Here is a 23,478-nt window from a genome sequence, read left to right as displayed (position 1 = left end):
ACATTCACGTTACCTTTTATCAATACACAAAACGTTGGCAGAGATTTTAGATGGTGGAAATTCAGAAAAAGTTTAGTGTGGATGATCCGTACCGTACCACAATGGCACCAAAAGTCCCATTGTGCTGTAGATAATTGTGTCTCATCTCTTTCCTGTTCAAACGAAAAAACTAATGACCGATCGATTGCGGATCATCAGTGCAGCGCAAACAATTCAAGTTTGAAATGTTTTGGGGAAAAAACAAGTCTGATCTGTAGTCGTCCTTTGAGCTGTTTAATGAACCCTGAACGAGTCGACGAAAACGGCAAGAGAAAACAGTTCCAGTCAATAACTGGAACTGCCTATAGTTCAGGAATAATCGAACTCGGTAACGATTCATAATCAACGCCCACTCAATAGTCAGAAAGAGGAATAGAGATAAATGTTTTTCCTACTTTTGAACTTTGGAAATTCAGCCAGGTATCCTTCCACAAGTGATCCATCCATCCGCTGAAAAGTTGAGTCCACCAGCAGGCGGGATAGGGAGAAAAGGGGGTCCTCGTGAATACACCCACATTCACATGAAGTGTACACGAGGACATTTTAAGAAAAGTGGGAGGAAGGAAGAGATACGTAGCTCGGCCATCGGGTAGAATCTCCAATCAACAGGGATGCTGTTTATCTAAATAAATAAAAATTTAGTCACGAATAATATTTGGACAAAAAGTAAGGCAAAGTTGAAAATGAAACATTAACTGGCAAGTCACAGGAATAAAAGTATTGAAAGTCATTTACCCAAATGATGATGCTGAGGTTGTTGCTGAGGTGACAGGTCCAGCAGAAGCAAAACTGGAATATCTTGTTTTTACGATGGCTGTGCATGGTTCAGTACTCAAATCTGCACAAAGAAAAAGGTTAGACAGTGCGAACAAACTGCCATGCATTGACAGAAGGCTTACATCACGAATGCTAGTTAAATGCAGTTAAAGGCTAGTCACAGGAACTACATTTCTCAACTTTGTAACAGGCTTAACTGTTTTACTTAAGCTCCCATAAGCATTCTTTTATGTAAACTTTATCTTATTTACCCGCTAAAAAGCATGGAGTGTGATTTAGGCGATTCTATTAAAGAGCCACGAGCCCACGACACAAAGTTTACTCGACGAACAAATTTTTTTGTAATTTGATGTGAACTGCTATTTTTCGTGCAGCCACATATCGTTACAATTGCTTTGAAATCATACTTCATCTCTTTAGTCTTCTGACTTTTCTCCAAAACTTAAAAAATGAATCACTGAAACTTTCAACAAATTGAAAGCAGACGACACTTTCATTTTCTAAAGATATCGATAGAAAAAACAATCGACCCCTTTCCAGCTCTCCTGATCCTGATTAAACAAACAAATCAAAAATGAATGGGATTATTTACGTATCTAATTATTGATTGTCATCTCAACAAGTTACACTGAGCCCCCCTACCACATTCAAGATAAAAATAAAAATACAAATTTGCACGAAACCCGTGCAGAGATTATTACTTTAAGACCGGCCCAATATATAGTAATGGAAACGTTTTGTATAATTACGTTTGTATATAATGTGGTAACGTTCGTCCTCTTCTCCGTCGCTTGATCTGGTCAGAATGACACGGTCAAACGGGATCGATTGGACCTGGTATATGTTCAGACCTTCTTAACCTACCCGCGTCAGATGGGTGGCGACAGCTTGCTAGATCGTCTCGTTCCACATTTGAACGCGGAAGCCAAAATAGTGCTGGCTGTTGACTCCGCTGTACCACTGGGTGATGCTGGAGCGGTCCAGAATGGCCGCTGGACTGAACTAGTAAAGGCCGGGACTTGCTGTGGTATTTTTTCCGCCCTTGGACGCGAGGTAAATGTTGAGCTCAGTTGTGTCCGCGAACTTCATGATCGTCAAAGGTTTCCGAGCAAATAATCCAGATTTGTGGCGATATGATTTTCTCCGGCGGCCGACTTGGCAATTTGCGATGCTGATTTGCGATGTCAATTTGTTCAGGGAGTCCCGAGAAGAATGAAGGCTCGAGTCGATGCCAAAATGGCCATCGAAATAGAGCTGCTAATTTCATCCCTGATTCCCAACTAAACTATTGACATTATATAAGCAAACAATTAGCTTACATTTTAAGATATTTTAAAAGGTTTAATGAAATTCGCTAGCAGATACAAAATCTTTGGAGATACTAAAGACAAAATGATTCCAACATTTTGGCTTACCCAAGTTGGGTTGCCACAAAGAGTCGAAAAAGCTGTTGACGACAGTTGCACAGCATTTCAAGTCAGCCCTCTTGCATTGAATTCAACAGCAGCACTTTTCTGTTTGTGGTAGGCCTGCAGGAGGAAATTTAGTGAGCCAATTAATTAATTAAAAGGAGACACAATTGATGAGTAGTTTGCCTTTGCTCCATCTTAATTCACAATTTTTCTAGTTCTGACATCCAAACATGAACTCACAATTTCTATTTGCAGAGATTTGGACATAAAGATTATTGAAAATTAAGCTTCATACGGGGAATTACATAGTTTATCGAACTATGAGGTAAGAGGCTTAATTTTTAATTAATTAATTTTCATGAAAGTTGATATTTTTCGAGCAGCCATCTATGAACCATTTTTGAAATAAGATTCGCAACCTTGATTTCGCAACCTCTACAATCTAACCCAAGTCTTGGCCCATCATCTAGATTCAAATCGACGTAAAAAATAAAGATAATAGAATTAAACGAAATTTCTTTTTGAACATTTTTCGAAATATTAAAATAAATTGGAATTCAATAAAAATAACAAGATTTGGCTATTCTAAATTATTAAATGCCTAACAAAAAGTGACTTTCCAATAGCTGCCGCGTCAACAATCTGTTCCGAAGGTATAAAGGGGGTTGACAGTTGGTCTGCAGTTATATCGTCTTTTAGTCTGTGATTTCCATTTTCAAGGCTTGACGAATCAAATTAACTGAAGAAGTAGCCATGGCAAATCTATCGGATGAGAAAATTCCACAAGAACTCCTCTATCCGTGGTCACTTCTACAAAAAGATCAATATCGTGATAATCGTGGAGATCCCCATTCATTGCCCCCAAATCCCGAAAAGTCTGAATGCGAGGAAGGAGACCAGACACCAAAGTATTTCAATGTCAGGGTTCTGAGAGGATACCTTCCGGAAGCCAAGGATTCTGACAAATATTACCTTTCGGTCTCCACGCGGGTCCAGGAATGGGGCGGCAAGATTCGCGAACAGGACAAGAACAACAAGAAAGTCAGCAAAACCAAAACGATCCGCGGCAGCCAGCCGGAATGGAATCAAGACTTTCCCATCAAGACTCTCAATCCGGAAGCGTGCCTAATAACAATTAAACTGAAAAAGTCATCGAAATTGGGTTTGAAGACGTCCACGGTCGGCTCCGTCAGAATTTACGTCTCCGCCTTGGAAGTAAATCAAGTCTATAAACTGCAACTGTTCAAAAACAATTTCTATCCTATCGGCAAAGCTTATCTTGAGGTGGAGATCTTGAATTCGTCTTGAACTTGAATTCGATAAAGGGAAAAAGGAAACAACTAACACGCATATTCCCGGCAACTTTTGCAATATTCATTGATTATACGGAAGGTACTTTTTTCATGATAATGTCCAATTATTTCCATTATAAAACAAACACCAAAAAGATCTCGAAATAAACCAATTAAAAGAAAAAAGTGATTAACGTTAACGAGTTTTGTTACTGATTTTAGTTAACGGGAAAACGGTTGTCAAACAATATTTGGTCAGATATGGTATCAAAAGTTTCACGCCGTCTCTCATCGAGTGGAGTATGGAGTAACTGAAATTTGAATTCTTAAAATATAACCTGAACGATCTTAACGCCCTAACGAGCTTAACACGGCTTACCTCGTTGCACACTTACATTAGGCTAGACAACACGCAGACGATTAAATTAACGACTTCACGAAGTCATGTAACTTCATTTATCATTTCGTTATCGGTTTTTTAGGGCAAACCCAACTAGAAACAAAATAATTGCCGTGTAGAATCTCAATTCAATGAAAAATGATTCCTTTAACTTTTATTCTTCTTAGTTGGTGGACTTACCGCTACGGGCGCCCTGTCGTTTTCCAGACATGTCCAGACCGGCAACATTTGAATCCAAACCGGAACTCCGAAAACTTTCATTTCAAAATGCAATTAAAAGATTAAAATGAATTGCAATACATTTTAAACTAATTGAACAATGTGCGTTAGCCCTTACTGTATGAATACAATTCAATACGAAAAGTTAAAAACCATTTACGTAATTAGAAATCTGATAAAAACAGTGGAAATAGACAGTGCGAAAAGGGATTCCCCTGGCAAGTCTATATAGGCAACCCCAACAGCAATAGCAGACACAGCAGTTTTCAATTGCAAACACCCTAACTACCAGTGGTGAAAATGATCGTTATAGACATTTTGGCAGTCACTATATTGGCTTTGCTTTTTGCTTATGTCTGCTGGGATATAGGCAGAGATTGTAACTTGATGGATTTATTCAGTCGATCGACCGAATCACAAACTCGGCTTTCGGCTGTTAACCTGACGATGATTGAACCGGACGTTTTATGCGCAACCAAACTTGAAATTGACAAAGGTCTTTCGACTCCCAGCGGAGATGACTTGAACCAACAAAGTTGTCTTCCTTTGATGGCGAAAGACGATGATAAAAACCTGACTGTATTGGAAAATGAACGCTTGGAGAATGAGTTGAGTCTGCTTCAATCCAAACTGACAGACTCCTCATCAAAGCTGCAAATGTTTCAGAACGTACACGACGAGTTGGGAACTACCAAAAGTGAACTGGAAGAAAAGAAACGTGAAATTTCTGACATAAAAGAGAAAAATCTCCGCTTGAAAAATGACGATTCGCAGCTAAGGCGAGAAATAAAAGACAGGGATAACCTTATCGCATCCAGTCGGGCGGAATTGGAAAATCTCCGCGTTTGCCTTGCCGAACAACAATTAGACACGCGCGAGTTGGCCGTGGCTACACGAGAGCTTGAGTCAAAGAATAGAACCATTTCTGAACTTGAAACGAAAAATCTCCGTTTGGCCGAAAACGATTCACAGATGAGGCGAAAAATGGAAGATACCAATCGTCTTCTTCTATCCAGTAAGGCGGAAGTGGAAGAACTACGAGCATCCCTTAACAACCAGACCGACACAATCGAGCAACTGGGAGATCAAATGAGTAGTCTGACCCCGAGGAATGGCGAGGAAGTCGGCATTAAAGTCGAAAAACCAAATGAGATGCTGGTGAAAGAACAATTTGAAATGCTCCAAAACAACCCGAAGAGTCTCAACTTTCAAACACGGGAAGCTATTTACGCCACCGAGAGTTTATCCAACGAAATGCAAGCCGAGAATCAGGAACTGGAAGCGCCAGAAGAGCCAGTTTCTAAACCCAAAGACATTCCGGTTGAAGAACGTCCATCCAACCAACAACTTGAAATGGACGAGAAAAAGCCGAAACCGGAGAGTTTGCCCGAGATCATTGACGATATCGAAAATATTTCTAACAAAGATCCGGTGCTGGGTAAAACTGAACTAACTGAAATCACCGAAGAGACGATTATAAATGAGGAAAGTGAACAAGTTGAGGAACAGTCATCAAAGGCTCAATCCAATAAGAGCACTGATAATCAATTCCTTCATAAGCATGAAAATCCACAGGTACAGTCCCAAATTCCTGAAAAACCTGAACTTCTAAATGATCAGACATTGGATGAGAAACCGGAAGAACCCAGCCCAGAGATCGTTTCTAAACCCAAGGAAACTCCGGCTGAAGTACCTCCGTCTAACGAACAACTTGAAACGGACGAGAAAAAGCCGGAACCGAAGAGTCTGAACGAGAATTTGCAGAAGACTATTGACGACGGCAAAAATATGACCAACAAAGATCCGGTGCTAGGTGAAACTGAACTACTTGAAATGGCCGAAGAGACGATTATACCGAAGGAAAGTGAACAAGTTGAGCAACAACCATCAAAGGCTCAATCCAAGACCACTGATAATCAGCCCCGCCAAGTACCAAAAGACTCACACGCATTACCTTCAAATCCCGAAAAATCTCAACTTCCACAGAAACAGAATGGGGCAATGGATGAGAAAGCGAAAGCACCAGAGCCGCTGCGTGATTGCAAGCAAGGAAAAAGGACGCCCAAGCATTTCAAAATCAAAGTTGTGAGAGGAGTAAACTTCCCGGAAGCAAAGGATTCTGACAAGTACTACTACGTTTCCATGCGGTTAGAGGAATGGCACGGCATGAACCGCGTCCAATTCAAGAAAATCAAAACCAAAATCATCCACGGTAGCCAGCCACAGTGGAATCAAAACTTTACCATCAAGACTCGAAATCCGGAAAAGTGGGTGATGGTCATTAAACTAAAAAAGTTGTCGAAATGGGGTTTGAAGACGTCAATCACGGTCTTTTCATTCGTTATTTGCGTATCCCAATTGAAAGTCAATGAAATCAATAGGCTGAAACTGTACGACTGTTATTCTCCAGTGGGACATGCTTGTCTTGAGGTTGAGTACAAGATCGACTACCTGCCAGAAGTCATTCCCAGCTCAAAGATCGTTTCTGAACCCAAGGAGACTCCCGCTGAAGTACCTCCGTCTAATGAACATGAACTTGAAACGGATGAGAAAAATCCTGAACCGAAGAATCCGACCGAGAATTTGCAGCAGACGATAGACGACGGCAAAAATGTGACTAATGAAGATGCGGTAGGTGACACTGAATTACTTGAAAAAGCCAAAGAGACGATATTAGAGGAAAGTGAACAAGTTGAGGAACAGCCATCAAAGGCTCAATTCCGTGATAATTATGGAGATCCACAGGTGCAGTCCCAAATTCCTGAAAAACCAGAACTTCTTAATGATCAGACAATGGATGAGAAACCGGAAGAACCCAGCCCAGAGATCGTTTCTAAGCCCAAGGACACGCCTGAAGCTGTAGAACCTGCGTCTAACGAACAATTTGAAACGGACGAGAAAAGGCCGGAACCGGAAAGTTTGAACGAGAATTTGCAGCAGACGATTGACGACACCAGAAATGTGACAAAAGAAGATCCGGTGGTTGAAACTAAACTGCTTGAAATCGCCGAAGAGACGATTATACCTGAGGAAATTGAACAAGTTGAGGAACAACCATCGAAGGCTAAATCCAATAAGAGCGCTGATAATCAATTCCGAAATAAGCCTGGAGATCGACAGGTACTGCCCTCAAATTCCGAAAAATCTCAACTTCCACAGAAACAGAATGGGGCAATGGATGAGGAACGGGAAGTACCACAGCCGCTACCTGTTTGCGAGGAAGGAAACCAGAAGCCTTTGAAGCATTTCAAAATCAGATTTCTGAGAGGAGATAACCTTCCGAAAGCAAAGGATTCTGACCAATATTACGTTTCCATGCGGGTCGAGCAATGCCGCAGCATGAACCGCGTCCAGGACAATAAAATTAAAACTAAAACCATCCGCGGTAGCCAGCCGGAATGGAACAAAGACTTTACCATCAAGACTCATAATCCGGAAGAGTGTCGAATGACCATCAAAGTAAAAAAGTCGTCGATATTGGGTTTGAAGACGTCCACGGTCGGATTCGTTAAACTTGACTTGTCCAGCTTGGACGACGGCCTTAATAAGCTGCAACTGTACGACAAGTCTTACAATCCAGTGGGCAAAGCTTGTCTTGAAGTGGAGATCGAGTACCTGCTGCCGGTAGTCATTCCAAGCCCAGTTATCGTTTCTAAACCCAAGGAGACTTCGGCTGAAATACCTTCGTCTAACGAACGATTTGAAATAGACGAGAAAAGGCCGGAACCGGAGAGTCTGTCCGATAATTTGCAGCAGACGATTGACGACACCGGAAATATGACAAACGAAGATCCGGTGGTTGAAACTAAACTACTTGAAATCGCCAAAGAGACAATTATACCTGAGAAAAGTGAGCAAGTTGAGGAACAGCCATCAAAGGCTAAATCCAATAAGAGCGCTGATAATCAATTCCGAAATAAGCCTGGAGATCGACAGGTACTGCCCTCAAATTCCGAAAAATCTAATTTGTTCAACAAGAAGGACAATCAGCCCCGCCATGTACCAAAAGACCCACACGCATCGCCCCCAAATCCCGAAAAGTCTGATTGCCATCCCGGAAAGTGCGATTGCGAACCCCGGAACCCTTATAAGGAGATCAAAATCAGAGTTATCGGTGGAGTAAACCTTCCGGAAGCGAAGGACAATTATTACGTTTCGTTGCGTGCCGAGGCAACCGAATCATGGTTCGGTTTGAGACACGTCCAGTCCAGGAAATTCAGAACTAAAACCATCCACGGCAGCCAGCCAAAGTGGAATAAAAAAATGATCATCGCTCATACTCAGTATCCGGAAAATTGGATGTTCACAATTAAACTGAAAAAGTCGATATTGGGTTTGAAAACGTCCACGGTCGGTTCCGCCGTATTTAAAGTGTCCAACTTGATGAAAAATCAAGTCAATACGCTGCAACTCTACGACGAGTCTGACAATCCAGTGGGTAAATCTTGTGTTGAGCTGGAGATAAAGATAAAGTACCCGCTGACGGAAGTTATTTCAAGACCAGAGATCGTTTCTGAACACAAGGACACTCCGATGCTGGGTGAAACTGATCTACTTGAAATAGCCGAAGAGACGATTATACCTGAGGAAAGTGAACAAGTTGAGGAACAGCCATCAAAGGCTCAATCCAATACCACTGATAATCAATTTGGTCATATAACAAAAGACCTACACGTATTGCCCCCAAATCGCGAAAAATCTCAGCTTCTACAGAATCGGGCAACGGATGAGAAACCGGAAGCAGCACCAAAGCAATCAGTATGCGGCCATCCTGATTGCGAGGAAGGAAACCGGACAGCACCTAAGAATTTCCAAATCAAAGTTGTGAGAGGAGTCAACTTTCCGGATGCAAAGGATTCAGACGAATATTACGTTTCCATACGGGTCGAGGAATGGATCGGCCTGTTCCCCACCCTGTTCAAGAAAATAAAAACCGAAACCATCCGTGGTAGCCAGCCGGAATGGAACGAAGATTATATCATAAAGACTAAATATCAGTATAGGTTTAAATTGATCGCCAAAGTAAAAAAGTTGTCGAATTTTGGTTTAAGGAAGTCCACGGTCGGCTTCGTTAAACTTAGAATGTCCACCTGTGACGAAGGCCTCACTCAGCTGCAACTGTACGACAAGTCCAAAAATCGGGTGGGCGACGCTTGTCTTGAGGTGGAGATTCATAGACCGGCAGAGGTCAAAAGGCAAAAGCTCACAAGGAAGGCGAAATGACGACTGCTCCAACAGTGGAGAATCTGATACCGATCTGATACCCAGATGGTCGTTACACGCGTCGGCAGTACAAATCTACAGGGCCATTGTTCGATTGATTTCAGGGTAAACTTTTAGGTTTCGTCCAGTTGGGTACCGGATGGGAGGAGAGTGGGTAGAGGGTGGGCGGAGAGAGGGCGGATTGGACCAGGAGCCAAGAGAAGAAGAGATGAGGAAGTTGAGATCGAGAGTGGATGGGAAGGAACTGAAAGAAAAGAGAATTGAGGATTTGAGAAATGAAGGGAAGGTGGAAACCGGAATTAGACAGGACAGGTGAATGACCGGAAGTAGACAGGACAGGTGGATGACCGGAAGTAGACAGGACAGGTGGATGACCGGAAGTAGACAGGACGGGTGGATGACCGGAAGTAGACAGGACGGGTGGATGACCGGAAGATGAGAAAATTGATGACCCGTGTCTTCTTTCTTTCTTATTCTTTTTCTACCCATTAATACTTTTCCTTCATCATTTCTTTTTATCTTTTTCATCATCTTCTTTCATAATTGGGTCAGATATTGCAAGTTTCATCCGACCAAACTTTAATTCGACACCTTCCATTTGATGTTACCTTCAACATTTTAAGGCAACTGCATTTCGACTGGTGACAAAATACGTCGACACAGTGTAGCAAAAGTACTTTGACAATTCGTTTTTAAGATTAGGTTAAGTTAGTTAAGTTAAGTTTAAGTTAGGTTAGGTCAAAGTATTTGTACGCTACATCCGTTGTCGAAATATTTTCACACCATTGCGGAAATGTAGTTGCTTTGCTTGTTGTTGAAGCGTCGAATAATTGGTGTCGAATTATTAAGTTTTGTTGGGTGAACGTGTTAGTAATTCCGACCCAATTTCTTTTCTACTATTTATACCTTTTTTCTCTTTTCTAGCTTTGAAACTTCAAATTTTAAACAATTTTAACCCCCACTCTCCATTACCTACCTTTCCTTTATACCGGCTGGCCGGCTGCTTTAATGAGTACGGCATCTTCATATCAAGCCATGGCCTTTCATGATTGCCGTTTCGTGGCATCAGACTGATCAGGTCTATAGCAGGTACCGTATTCGTTGGGTGGTAAAAGGCAATCTATTCTCATTAAGTTATACAAGGCAAAAGTGAAATATACAGGACCCCCCCCCCCCCCGCCTAATACTTAATCGAATCAGAGCAACTGGCAGCTAAAACAACAGATGCCATACCGTCAACATTTTATAAAAGCATATAATCTTCCGTGCATATTGGTATATACACCGCCAGAGGGGTAAAAAATAAAAATAAGAAAACAGCTGTTATTTCTCATTTTTTTTAAATGTCGGCCAGCAAGTTCCAGAAGCCCAACCGATGAGCTCGTGACCCTGTAATGCTTAGCCACTCGATCATCATTCATCAGTCGACAAGTCATCATCATCACATCCTTTGATGGAACAGCGAGAATGGAGGAGAGAAATGAAAGAAACGCAGGGAAAAACAGGACGCCACAAAAGCAACACGCCGCCAAAATAAAAAACCGGTATTTCAGTACACACACACACAGAGAGAAAAAAAAAGAATCAAAAATTCACGGTACCCTTTTATTCTTTCCCGAAAAAAACGGGAAAAAAAAGAAAGAAAAAGTCTAGTGTGGATGATCCGTACCGTACCATAATGGCACCAAAAGTCCCATCACGACGGTCCCATTGTGCTGTAGATATTTGTGTCTCATCTCTTTCCTGTTCAAACGAAAAAACTAACGACCGATCGATTGCAGCGCAAACAATCAACGTGTGCGCAGTACAATGTTCATTTGTTCTATTCTCCTTTCCCGGAAAGATGAACCGAAAAAAAGTAACTGCAATCAAAACCGGTAAACCGACAATGACCGACCAGCATCTGTAAACAAGGAGTTGAACGCAGTGTGGCGGCAGGTCCCCCTCTCGCTCAATAAAATCTCCTAGTTGAACTTTGATTGAATTCAAGTTTGAAATATTTTGGAAAAAACAAGCCTGATCTGTTGTCGTACTATGAGCTATTTAATGAACCCAGAACAAGTCGACGAAAACGGCAAGAGAAAACAGTTCCAGTCAATAACTGGAACTGCCTATAGTTCAGGAATAATCGAACTCGGTAACGATTCATAATCAACGCCCACTCAATAGTCAGAAAGAGGAATAGAGATAAATTGTTTTCCTACTTTTGAACTTTGGAAATTCAGCCAGGTATCCTTCCACAAGTGATCCATCCATCCGCTGAAAAGTTGAGTCCACCAGGCGGGATAGGGAGAAAAGGGAGTCCTCGTGAATACACCCACATTCACATGAAGTGTACATGAGGACATTTTAAGAAAGGGAGACGAAGGAAGAGATACGTAGCTCGGCCATGGTTAGAATCTCCAATCAACAGGGATGCTGTTTATCTAAATAAATAAAAATTTAGTCACGAAAAATATTTGGACAACAAGTAAGGCAAAGTTGAAAATGAAACATTAACTGGCAAGTCACAGGAATAAAAGTATTGAAAATTATTTACCCAAATGATGATGCTGAGGTTGTTGCTGAGGTGACAGATCCAGCAGAAGCAAAACTGGAATATCTTGTTGTCACGATGGCTGTGCATGGTTCAGTACTCAAATCTGCACAAAGAAAAAGGTTAGACAGTGTGAACAAACTGCCATGCATTGACAGAAGGCTTACATCACGAATGCTAGTTAAATGCAGTTAAAGGCTAGTCACAGGAAATACATTTCTCAACTTTGTAACAGGCTTAACTGTTTTACTTAAGCTCCCATAAACATTATTTTATGTAAACTTTATCTTATTTACCCGCTAAAAAGCATGGAGTGTGATTTAGGCGATTCTATTGAAAGAGCCACGACACAAAGTTTACTCGACGAACACATTTTTTTTTAATTTGATGTGAACTGCTATTTTTCGTGCAGCCACATATCGTTACAATTGCTTTGAAATCATACTTCATCTCTTTAGTCTTCTGACTTTTCTCCAAAACTTAAAAAATGAATCACTGAAACTTTCAACAAATTGAAAGCAGACGACACTTTCATTTTCTAAAGATATCGATAGAAAAAACAATCGACCCCTTTCCAGCTCTCCTGATCCTGATTAAACAAACAAATCAAAAATGAATGGGATTATTTACGTATCTAATTATTGATTGTCATCTCAACAAGTTACACTGAGCCCCCCTACCACATTCAAGATAAAAATACAAATAAAATTTACACGAATCCGTGAAGATAATTACTTTAAGACCGGCACAATGAATAATAATGGAAACGTTATGTATAATTACGTATGTATAATGTGGTAACGTTCGTCCTCTTCTCCGTCGCTTGATCTGGTCAGAATGACACCATGATGATGACACGGTCGAACGGGATCGACTGGACCTGGTATAAGTTCAGACCTTCTTAACCTACCCGCGTCAGATGGGTGGCAACAGCTTGCAGATCGTATCGTACATTTGAACGCGGAAGCCGAAATAGTGCTGGCTGTTGACTCCGCTGTACCACTGGGTGATGCTAGAGCGCTGTCCAGAATGGCCGCTGGACTGAACTAGTGAAGGCCGGGACTTGCTGTGGTATTTTTTTCGCCCTTGGACGCGATGTAAATGTTGAGCCCAGTTGTGTCCGCGAACTTCATGATCGCCAAAGGTTTCCGAGCAAATAATCCAGATTTGTGGCGATATGATTTTCTCCGGCGGCCGACTTGGCAATTTGCGATGCTGATTTGTGCGATGCTGATTTGCGATGTCAATTTGTTCAGGGAGTCCCGAGAAGAATGAAGGCTCGAGTCGATGCCAAAATGGCCATCGAAATAGAGCTGCTAATTTCATCCCTGATTCCCAACTAAACTATTGACATTATATAAGCAAACAATTAGCTTACATTTTAAGATATTTTAAAAGGTTTAATGAAATTCGCTAGCAGATACAAAATCTTTGGAGATACTAAAGACAAAATGATTCCAACATTTTGGCTTACCCAAGTTGGGTTGCCACAAAGAGTCGAAAAAGCTGTTGACGACAGTTGCACAGCATTTCAAGTCAGCCCTCTTGCATTGAATTCAACAGCAGCACTTTGTTGTTTGTGGTAGGCCTGCAGGAGGAAATTAAGTGATCCAATTAATTAATTAAAAGGAGACACAATTGATGAGTAGTTTGCCTTTGCTCCATCTTAATTCACAATTTTTCTAGTTCTGACATCCAAACATGAACTCACAATTTCTATTTGCAGAGATTTGGTTATAAAGATTATTGAAAATTAAGCTTCATACGGGGAATAACATAGTTTATCGAACTATGAGGTAAGAGGCTTAATTTTTAATTAATTAATTTTCATGAAAGTTGATATTTTTCGAGCAGCCATCTATGAACCATTTTTGAAATAATATTTCGCAACCTTGATTTCGCAACCTCTACAATCTAACCCAAGTCTTGGCCCATCATCTAGATTCAAATCGACGTAAAAAATAAAGATAATAGAATTAAACGAAATTTCTTTTTGAACATTTTTCGAAATATTAAAATAAATTGGAATTCAATAAAAATAACAAGATTTGGCTACTCTAAATTATGAAATGCCTAACAAAAAGTGACTTTCCAATAGCTGCCGCGTCAACAATCTGTTCCGAAGGTATAAAGGGGGTTGACAGTTGGTCTGCAGTTATATCGTCTTTACTCTTTAACTTTAAGTCAATGATTTCCATTTTCAAGGCTTGACGAATCAAACTAACTGAAGAAGTAGCCATGGCAAATCTATCGGATGAGAAAATTCCACAAGAACTCCTCTATCCGTGGTCACTTCTACAAAAAGATCAATATCGTGATAATCGTGGAGATCCCCATTCATTGCCCCCAAATCCCGAAAAGTCTGAATGCGAGGAAGGAGACCAGACACCAAAGTATTTCAATGTCAGAGTTCTGAGAGGATACCTTCCGGAAGCCAAGGATTCTGACAAATATTACCTTTCAGTTTCCACGCGGGTCCAGGAATGGGACGGCAAGATTCGCGAACAGGACAAGAACAACAAGAAAGTCAGCAAAACCAAAACGATCCGCGGCAGCCAGCCGGAATGGAATCAAGACTTTCCCATCAAGACTCTCAATCCGGAAGCGTGCCTAATAACAATTAAACTGAAAAAGTCATCGAAATTGGGTTTGAAGACGTCCACGGTCGGCTCCGTCAGAATTTACGTCTCCGCCTTGGAAGTAAATCAAGTCTATAAACTGCAACTGTTCAAAAACAATTTCTATCCTATCGGCAAAGCTTATCTTGAGGTGGATATCTTGAATTCGTCTTGAACTTGAATTCGATAAAGGGAACAAAGAAGCAACTAACACGCTTATTCCCGGCAACTTTTGCAATATTCATTGATTATACGGAAGGTACTTTTTTCATGATAATGTCCAATTATTTCCATTATAAAACAAACACCAAAAAGATTTCGAAATAAACCAATTAAAAGAAAAAGTGATTAACGTTAACGAGTTTTGTTACTGATTTTAGTTTACGGGAAAACGGTTGTCAAACAATATTTGGTCAGATATGGTATCAAAAGTTTCACGTCGTCTCTCATCGAGTGGAGTATGGAGTAACTGAAATTTGAATTCTTAAAATATAACCTGAACGATCTTAACGCCCTAACGAGCTTAACACGGCTTACCTCGTTACACACTTACATTAGGCTAGACAACACGCAGACGATTAAATTAACGACTTCTTGGGGTCATGTATTCATGTAACTTCATTTATCATTTCGTTATCGGTTTTTTAGGGCAAACCCAACTAGAAACAAAATAATTGCCGTGTAGAATCTCAATTCAATGAAAAATGATTCCTTTAACTTTTATTCTTCTTAGTTGGTGGACTTACCGCTACGGGCGCCCTGTCGTTTCCCAGACATGTCCAGACCGGCAACATTTGAATCCAAACCGGAATTCCGAAAACTTTCATTTATAAAATCCAATTAAAAGATTAAAATAAATTGCAATACATTTTAAGCTAATTGAACAATGTGCGTTAGCCCTTACTGTATGATTACAATTTAATACAAAAAGTTAAATAGTATACATAAGTAGAAATCTGATGCAAACAGAGGAAATGGACAGTGCAAAACGGAATTCCCCCTGGCAAGTCTATAAAGGCAACCCCAACGGCAATAGTCAACATCGCAGTTTTCAATTGCAAACAAACCATCTAACAGCAGTGAAAATGATCATCCTTTTGGCAGTCACTATATTGGCTTTGCTTTCGCTTATGGCTGCACTGTATATCATCTTGGAGCTCATATGGACAGTGAATGCACTGTATGCCTCCATCATCAATGCACTGTATGCCTTCATCATCAGTCGACTGACCGAATCACCAACTCGGCATTCGGCTGATAACCTGAATATGATTAAACCTGACTTTGCATGCACTAACCAGCATGCACTTCCCCGACCTGTAATTAACGATGGATTTTCGACTCCCAGCGGAGAAGACTTAAACAACCAAAGTTTTCTTCGTTTGATGGAAGAAAACAACCTGATTGTATTGGAAAAAGAACGCCTGGAGAATGAGTTGAGTCTAGTTCAATCACAACTGACAGACTCCCATTCCAAGTTACTACAACAATTCCACATCGAGTTGGCAACCACCAAAAGCGAACTCGAAAATAACAAACGTGAAATTTCTGATATTAAAGAGGAAAATCTTCGCTTGGCAAATGATGATTCCCGTCTAAGGCGAAAAATTGAAGACAGAGATAGAATGATCGAATCCAGTGCGATTGAGAAAAACCTGATTGTATTGGATAACGAACGTTTGGTGAATGAGTTGAGTCTAGTTCAATCACAACTGGCAGACTCCTCGTCAAAGCTACAAATGTTTCAGAACGTACACGACGAGTTGGCAACTACCAAGAGCGAACTCGAAGAAAAGAAACGTGAAATTACTGACATTACAGAGGAAAATTTCCATTTGACAAAAGAGAATTCGGGGCTAATGCGAAAAATTGAAGCCAGAGATCGACTTATCGCATATAAACGAACGAAATTGCAGGAACTACATAATTGTTATGAAGAAAAAAAATTGCACAAGGTACACAATGAGCTGGCTTCAAGTCAACGTGCTCTGGTATCCAAAAACAGAGCCATCACTAAACTTCAAGAGCAAAATCAAGAAAGTCGAGTAGAATTGGAGAAACTGCGGACTTGCCTAAGTGAACAACAATTAGACACCTCGCAGTTGACCGTGGCTACACGTGAGCTTGAGTCAAAAACTTGAACCATTACTGAACTCGAAGCGAAAAATCTCCGTTTATCCGAAAATGATTCACAGCTGAGGCGAAAAATGGAAGAAACCGATCGTCTTCTTTTATCCAGTAAGGCGGAAGTGGAAGAACTACGAGCATCCCTTAACAACCAGACCGACACAATGAAGCAACTACTGGATCAAGTAAAAAGTCTAGAAAAGGAAAAAGACGAGGCCCTCCAGAAGTTGGCAGAAATGCAAAATAATCAGAAACAAATGAAACCAAAATTGACAGTGGACGTTGGATGCAGCACCGATGAGGAGGTATTCAACCAACTCCAAATCGAAGAGCCCATCATCCCTCCAGTCACTGAAATTACCGAAATCTTAACGCCATTCTTAGCTTGTAATTCCCTTGGTAATTCCACTGCAGTTCAAGCTAAATCACCAGTGACCGAACCCCAGCCTCTAGTAACTGACGCAATGGAGAATACCCCGGCCAACACCTTTAATGAAAAGAAAGCCGTCAAGCAGTGTACTGAACAACCGCAGGATGCATTACCCGAATTTTCCATCAAAACCACTATAGAAAAAGAAGTCTACGTCGATCGAATTGTCGTGACTGGGATAGCGAATAAGGATTGCGGGCGAGTTATTGGACGCCATGGAACAAATGTAAAAAGGCTAGAAAATGAATATTGGGTAAGTGTCAACTTTATTAATGGGAATCTTTTCATCACCGGCGGAGATGCTGAAAGCCGACTGGCCGCTTGCTCCGACGTTATCGACAACCTGCCAGTCACCATCGAGTGTCCTACAATCAATTTGAGAAGAAACATCTTTTCCGAGGATTATTTGTTGAGCGAATTAGCGTTTAATCATGATGTACAGATTTATCGTCCGTGTCGAGAATATAAGTACGTCACGATCTGGGGTACGCTAGCCAATTGCAAAAGAGTGTACGCAATTCTTCAAGTTTCTCGCTAGTTTTTGATTATTTTTTTTTCTTAAATTAAAATTAAGTTACAATTGAAGCTGGACGTCAGTTTTACCTTTCAAAATAGTTGTTATCTGGCGATGACGTTACCTCCTCTCGTGACAATCCAAAGGGATTGGCGGATGAACCCGTCGACGGAGTTGGTGAGCTGTCGCTGGTGTGATGTAAGTGAAGACTTTCCAAAATTCCTGGCACTTGTGTACGAGTTGAGTTATCATGACTTCTCTATACACGGTGAAAGGAATTAGATCGTCTTCACTCGCACGCCAGTGTACAGTTGACTAACACCTTGACGGGGGGTTTCAATACCCTCAAACGAGTCCATCAGTTTCTAACGTGCGTTGCGGGTGGAGGTAGCCGAGCAAGATGACGACTATTATCGATGGTAGGGCTGGTCCAGTAGTTTCTTTTGTTTACCCTTTGATTTTGTTTTCCCCTCATTTTCGACCCAAATAAAATTTCATTTTTAAATTTCAAATCTTTTAGTTTCGTTGTGTCATTCATTTTACTAGACCAAGGGGAAAAAGAAAAAACAGATTCCTAGCTGATTTTATGTTGAATATTAAACGAAAATGGTAAAAAGGAGAAAACGTCAACAAGAGGTTGTCGTATTTGCAATGTCTAGATTTTTTTTTCCATCAAAGCGAATATTGAGGAGGAATAAAAAAGTCAAGAAGCAGAGTCACAAGATCTTGACGAAAAGATGAAACGATTTACTTTTGATTAAAAACAACGAACAAAAAAAGGTCTTTGTCTTGCACTGTTCGGCTATCGGCTATTACACGACAATGTGGAAGGCTAATTTCGGTCAATTTCGGCAATAAAACTCTATTGAAAATGGCGATATTGAGCTGTCGACAATTTACCATTTGTGGAACGCCATCAACAGAAAACCTTGGGGAGCAACGTCGAAATTCCCGACACGGAATTGATTGGCGATTATTCCTCTTTTGAAAATAGGCAAGACTTATTCGTGCCATAAAATGACACGCAATGAAGAAAACATAATTAAAGAGCAAAGTTTTTTCCCCCCAGCAGCACCAAACCTTTTCCAAGAACGAAAGACAACCAGAACGCAATTAAGTCCTTTCAAGAACGTGGAAAAGAAAATCAATTCAATTATGTAGGGAATAGGGATGGAACCTTCCACCAAAATGGCGAAAAAGCTACACATTATCCTCGTGTCATGGCAAATCGATATTGCTTTTGATCAATGACTGATTTCCTGAGTTTTAAAGTCTACACAAAAAGGCGCTATATTACGCAACGATCAACCAGAACGGCCACGGCGAATGAATTGCCAATTTGTTGAAAGAGAAAAAGCGCAACGGAAAAAGAGAAAACAAACCGGCGAATGCGATGGTAATAATGAGAGTCTACAATAAACGTCCTACGATAAACGTTCTTCAACAAATTCAACTGGGAGCCGACCCCGGCATTGCTATAACAAAAATGGATTCATCACCTTTCTTGGCATGGCAACGTCTATATGCAAACATTGAACTTTGAATTTCCAAAGCAATTAACTAAATAATGTTACAATATAGATGACCTGTTAACGCTTTTCAAAACCAAAGTCATAGAAAAGTGTCTGTGTCATCGAACAACTAGGAATAACATGCACCAGAAGTAAATAAACTGTTTTCACCTGAACAAAGGTATAGTGGCGGTGTGTATCAATCACAGATTTCGTGGTCGAGGAGCACAGGCGGGAACACAACAAGTTGAAGAAAACACAGGGCGGAATCAGAAGTTGAGGTCGGGATGAATATTTCCTGGAATGAATTTTCGTTGTTAATATTAGGGCATTGAACACAATATCCTATCAAGAATAAAACGCAATCGTGTTAAACAAAGTTCTATCTTGATTTAAACTGGATAGAATTCAACAAACAAAAAGTATAGCCGGGAAACCAACGAAAAGAGCTCTAATAATACCTCAGCCTCTAGAGAGTCCCGATCCGTCGTCCGGACAACTTAAAAAAATCCTATCACAATGGTAAAGGGTGAACCTGAAATTGGATAAAAAGACTAATTAAGAGTGCAGTAAAAAAAAAAGATAATGAGAAGATACCTCGAACAAGTTCAGCATCTCCTGGTCTATGGAACAGCAACAACCCAACAATTTCCGAAATCAATTGATACAAATAGAACTTTAATACTTAAATTACCGAAGCGAAAAAATAGGACAAATCTGCCCGAAATCCCATATTTTGACAAAACTGGATCACCAGTTGCGCAACCTGTGATATCTGATTCAAACTCATACAGTCATATACTTATTAGCTCCTGAGAAGAGAAATCGATATCAATGACTGCGATCAAAATGAGGAAACTTCATTACAACACTCGCCAACAACGTGAATGGGTTGGATGGGGTTGCTGGAAAAAGGAACCGATCCCACCATGCGCGACGAGAATGGAATCCCTCCGTTTCATTTGCAAGTGGCAACGACACGAAAAAAGATTTCGAGATTCTCTACTTAAATAATTCTAGCAAACGAAGTTGACATCAACGACGGTGGCAAATCTGAATTGACTGTCCTTCATTTGACTACAGGTCGTGACACGCAGTCGAAAAAGTTTTCCTCCCAGCTGTTGCATTTTCTATTTTTCCTGGGTAATGAGTCCAACAGAAAACTTGCAACATCAAACGACCCCAATGCAAAGTTGATCCATGTTTGATTGAGCTGTTTTGTATTGCTCTTTTATCGCGCATTCAGAAAGAGGAAAGAAGACGTCGTGCATGAACAGAAATGAAAGCAAATGGAAACTTTAAATTTAAATAAATTTTGAAATCTTAAAAAAAGGCCGAAACTAGTTAGGAATTAGGATAGCGTGGAAAAGAGTGAAGAACATATTTACCGTTGTAAAGGCAGAAAAAAGAATTTTGGATGATAAAATTTGGAATCATAAACCTCATTCGGGGGCTATTTTAGATGGATGGTTGTTGAATTCGTAATGGCCGCTCTACGATGGAGATAACGCCAACTCGGAATCTTCATCCCTCTGTCGAAATAAAAAACAAAAATATTACATAAAAATGAAGGGGATTTCAAAATAAAAATAATTTTTGAAAATCTCAGTACATGGTGAAGTTGTCAGCACAAACACTCTGAATGTGAACAGTTGTGATAATCATTGAAATAAAACCCAAAAGAAAAAAGAATAATTTACTTCAGTTGAGAAGTACTGCTCCAGAATGGCCAGAAACTTGTGATAGATTTCAACATTGTCGTGGCTCTGCAGAGCTTCGATGCGATCCAGGCCACCACACTCTTCGACGTGAAGGGTAACTTTCTCCAGTTCGCCCATTTTCTCGGCAGCGGCCAAAATATTAGCCAAGCCATCCAAAACGACCAAGATAGTCTTGCTATCTTCCTTGGCCTCTAGCAAAGCGCACAGCGGAGCGATGACACCAAACTGGCGCAACAAAGCGATCTGCTCCACATTGCCACCTGAAATTATAAAGAAAAAGTTTAAAAATATCAATCAGCACCAGTTAAACTAAAATGTTTTACCCAAGGTAATGTTGGTGATGGCCCAAGCTGCTTCCTTTTGGCATTTGAAGTCACCTTTGCCCAGCACGTCCACCAACGGACGAACAACGTTGTTGGTGAAGAGAGCCTGAATCTGGATGGCATTGCCGGCAGCAATGTAAGACACGGCCAAGGCAGCTTCCTTGACGATGTTCATCTGTGAATTATTAAGCAACTTGGCCAGCAACGGGCAGACACCAGCAGCCATGACGGAATCGATTTGGGAATCACTTCCTGCAACGATGTTGCTGATAGTCCTTAGAGTGGGGATGACGACGGCCAATTCATTATGGTCCAACAAAGCGACAAGCCGAGGGACGACTCCGGCGTTGACTATTTCTTGAATCCGTTCGTTCGGGCCATCGGTGAGGTACGACAGAGCCCAGCAAGCGTCGGCTAGGATCTCTTTGTCGTTCTTGTGGATAAGCTGGGATAGAGCGGGAAGAATCTGCCGGACTGCATGGACACTGGGTGGAAATATCTTGTAGCAACACAAGTTGGACAAAGTCCAAGCGACATTACGCAATAATGTATACTAATAATAAAATCACTTATTAAATGTTCACATGTATTTAATTTTAAAACTGAACTTACTGGAGCACCGGGTTTTATTAAGGTGATCAAAGGCTTAATAATGCCTAGCTCGATGACGTGATCTCGAAGCTCTGGTCCGTCTCCGGCGATGTTACTGAGAGCCCAGACAGCTTGCTCGGCCAGAACTGAATGAGGTGAACCCATTAAAGAAATGAAACCAGCAACAGCCCCAGCACTGACGACAACTTTAGTCTGATCAGATGTGCCGGACGCAATGCTGGTGAGAGCCCAGGCCGACTCAAACTGAAGGTCTGGGCTAAGACATAAAAGCATCATGATGAAATGTTCAGAAACCAAGTTATAAAGACACAACATACTGTTTGACACGACTGAGAAACTCCACCAGCTTGGGAATGACATTGGCATCGATGAAGATGTCAATTGGTGGGTTACGTTCCTTGCTGAGGATTTGACGTGCAGCGTGTGTTGCAGTAATTTCAATTTTTTCATCACCACTATGGATACCTACGTGATATAGAAAAAATTGAGAAAATAGGATATGGAGAAAACAAAAGCTGCCACAAACATACCATTTACTATGTCCTCAATGCTCATGTTGGCTGCAGTCACACGATTTGTTTTTTCAAGAGGGCTGAGGGGCTCATCATCGATTTCAAGGTTGCGTCGCTTCAGGTGGTCTTCCTTCTGGCATTTCCTCAACTCAACATTCACCTCAGTACGCCTCATTTCCTTTACACAAAATGAACAGTCTGTCCATAGATTTAAAAATATATATTAAAACATATGGTATCAAATCGTCATTTCCAACCTAAGAATGCCCTATCTTTCAACTACTATTCAGCCCATACCACAAACAAGAAGGGAAAAGGTAGAGAGAAAAAATTGAGAATGCAGTCGGTAGCTAACCAGCACAAAAAGAAAACATTTCCCTACTGAGCTACAGCGTTGGTTTAGGTCTAGTATTACAAAAACCAAAATATCCTACGCAAAACTGTCCTGGTTCTTGTGTACCTGGAAAATGAATAACTCAACACCAAAAACCCATCCCGATAACTTGAAATCAAGGCTGAATCACCTGAATTCTCTTGGCATCTTTGGTAAATAGTGAAAAATGGAATGAAATTAACTTGACAGTCAGTTATGTCATGTGAATACCTAACATGGGAACACCAAAACAGAAAACCTTGCAAACTTTGGCATAAAATTAGTTTCCTCGTGTTCTAGGCATCAGTCATATCTGAACTGTTAATACAAAGGAAGTTGAACAGGTGTTAATAACTGAAGCGAGCAACGTTTGATGTGGGAATTGAAAACGTCATAATTCACAAAGGACATTAGAGAATTTGACTATGTGAACAATCTTTTAACAGCTGAGAATTCGAAAAAAATAAAAAAAAATTACCTGTTTAACGAGAAAATCGTCAGTTTACCACACCCAACGAGGAACAAACTCGAGACTTCACACCCGAGTAGTTTCAAAAAAATGCAGCAGACTGCAGACGACACGAGTCACGATTCCTGATCGTAGCCATCTGGCGCTAAAAACTACATCAATCGCAAATTAATCGACGGCAATCTTAGAAATTAAGAATCAAGCTTAAGCGATTATTATATCGGCGATATAATAATCAAAAATTAACTTTAACGCACAATAATTTCTTTTGAACATTGATCGTAAAATTCTGCTGATTACATTCAGATAAAAATTTTGAAGTAATTACATAGAAAATTGAAATATTGAACAAAAATACGAAAATTCCTAT

At 40.7% G+C, this 23,478-nt stretch overlaps 2 protein-coding genes and 3 long non-coding RNA genes across 12 annotated transcripts; 1 reads left to right on the top strand and 4 right to left on the bottom strand.

Moving 5' to 3' along the window:
* Positions 1–246: 246 nt before the first annotated feature.
* LOC124340607 lies at positions 247–1,315 on the bottom strand. 2 transcript variants are annotated; one of them, XR_006918129.1, is made up of 4 exons: positions 939–1,315; positions 775–877; positions 435–661; positions 247–283 (listed from the first exon to the last, which is right to left on the bottom strand). It is a non-coding gene; the product is annotated as an uncharacterized LOC124340607 (long non-coding RNA). The 2 variants fall into 2 exon arrangements; XR_006918128.1 differs by lacking the exon at positions 247–283 and having other exon boundaries at positions 347–661.
* A 3,271-nt stretch (positions 1,316–4,586) lies between these two features.
* Positions 4,587–9,362, top strand: LOC124340741. Its single transcript, XM_046793347.1, has one exon. It carries the CDS (start codon positions 4,587–4,589, stop codon positions 9,360–9,362), a length of 4,776 nt encoding a protein of 1,591 aa, XP_046649303.1.
* A 509-nt stretch (positions 9,363–9,871) lies between these two features.
* LOC124340603 lies at positions 9,872–13,095 on the bottom strand. 2 transcript variants are annotated; one of them, XR_006918124.1, is made up of 4 exons: positions 12,851–13,095; positions 12,682–12,778; positions 11,902–12,004; positions 9,872–11,788 (listed from the first exon to the last, which is right to left on the bottom strand). It is a non-coding gene; the product is annotated as an uncharacterized LOC124340603 (long non-coding RNA). The 2 variants fall into 2 exon arrangements; XR_006918123.1 differs by lacking the exon at positions 12,851–13,095 and having other exon boundaries at positions 12,682–12,839.
* A 1,651-nt stretch (positions 13,096–14,746) lies between these two features.
* Positions 14,747–19,280, bottom strand: LOC124340609. Its single transcript, XR_006918131.1, has 3 exons — positions 19,270–19,280; positions 15,263–15,336; positions 14,747–15,175 (listed from the first exon to the last, which is right to left on the bottom strand). It is a non-coding gene; the product is annotated as an uncharacterized LOC124340609 (long non-coding RNA).
* Positions 19,281–20,301: 1,021 nt separating this feature from the next.
* On the bottom strand, positions 20,302–23,255 carry LOC124340515 (importin subunit alpha-5-like). Of its 6 annotated transcripts, none has more exons than XM_046793094.1 (8): positions 23,118–23,255; positions 22,399–22,464; positions 22,285–22,323; positions 22,072–22,219; positions 21,755–22,010; positions 21,143–21,695; positions 20,799–21,079; positions 20,302–20,630 (listed from the first exon to the last, which is right to left on the bottom strand). In XM_046793094.1, the coding sequence occupies exons 2-8, from the start codon at positions 22,439–22,441 to the stop codon at positions 20,592–20,594; spliced, it is 1,359 nt and encodes a 452-aa protein (XP_046649050.1). In that variant the 5' UTR covers positions 22,442–22,464; positions 23,118–23,255; the 3' UTR covers positions 20,302–20,591. The 6 variants fall into 6 exon arrangements, with proteins under 6 accessions (XP_046649050.1, XP_046649051.1, XP_046649052.1 ...); XM_046793095.1 differs by having other exon boundaries at positions 22,399–22,483; positions 23,127–23,250; XM_046793096.1 differs by lacking the exon at positions 23,118–23,255 and adding an exon at positions 22,727–22,905.
* Between the last annotated feature and the right edge of the window lie 223 nt (positions 23,256–23,478).

This window comes from Daphnia pulicaria, chromosome 5, assembly GCF_021234035.1.
Source record: "Daphnia pulicaria isolate SC F1-1A chromosome 5, SC_F0-13Bv2, whole genome shotgun sequence".
NCBI classification, from domain to species: domain Eukaryota; kingdom Metazoa; phylum Arthropoda; class Branchiopoda; order Diplostraca; family Daphniidae; genus Daphnia; species Daphnia pulicaria.
The sequence above is the reverse complement of the archived record's forward strand: the minus strand, read 5'-3'. Positions and strand labels throughout refer to the sequence as shown.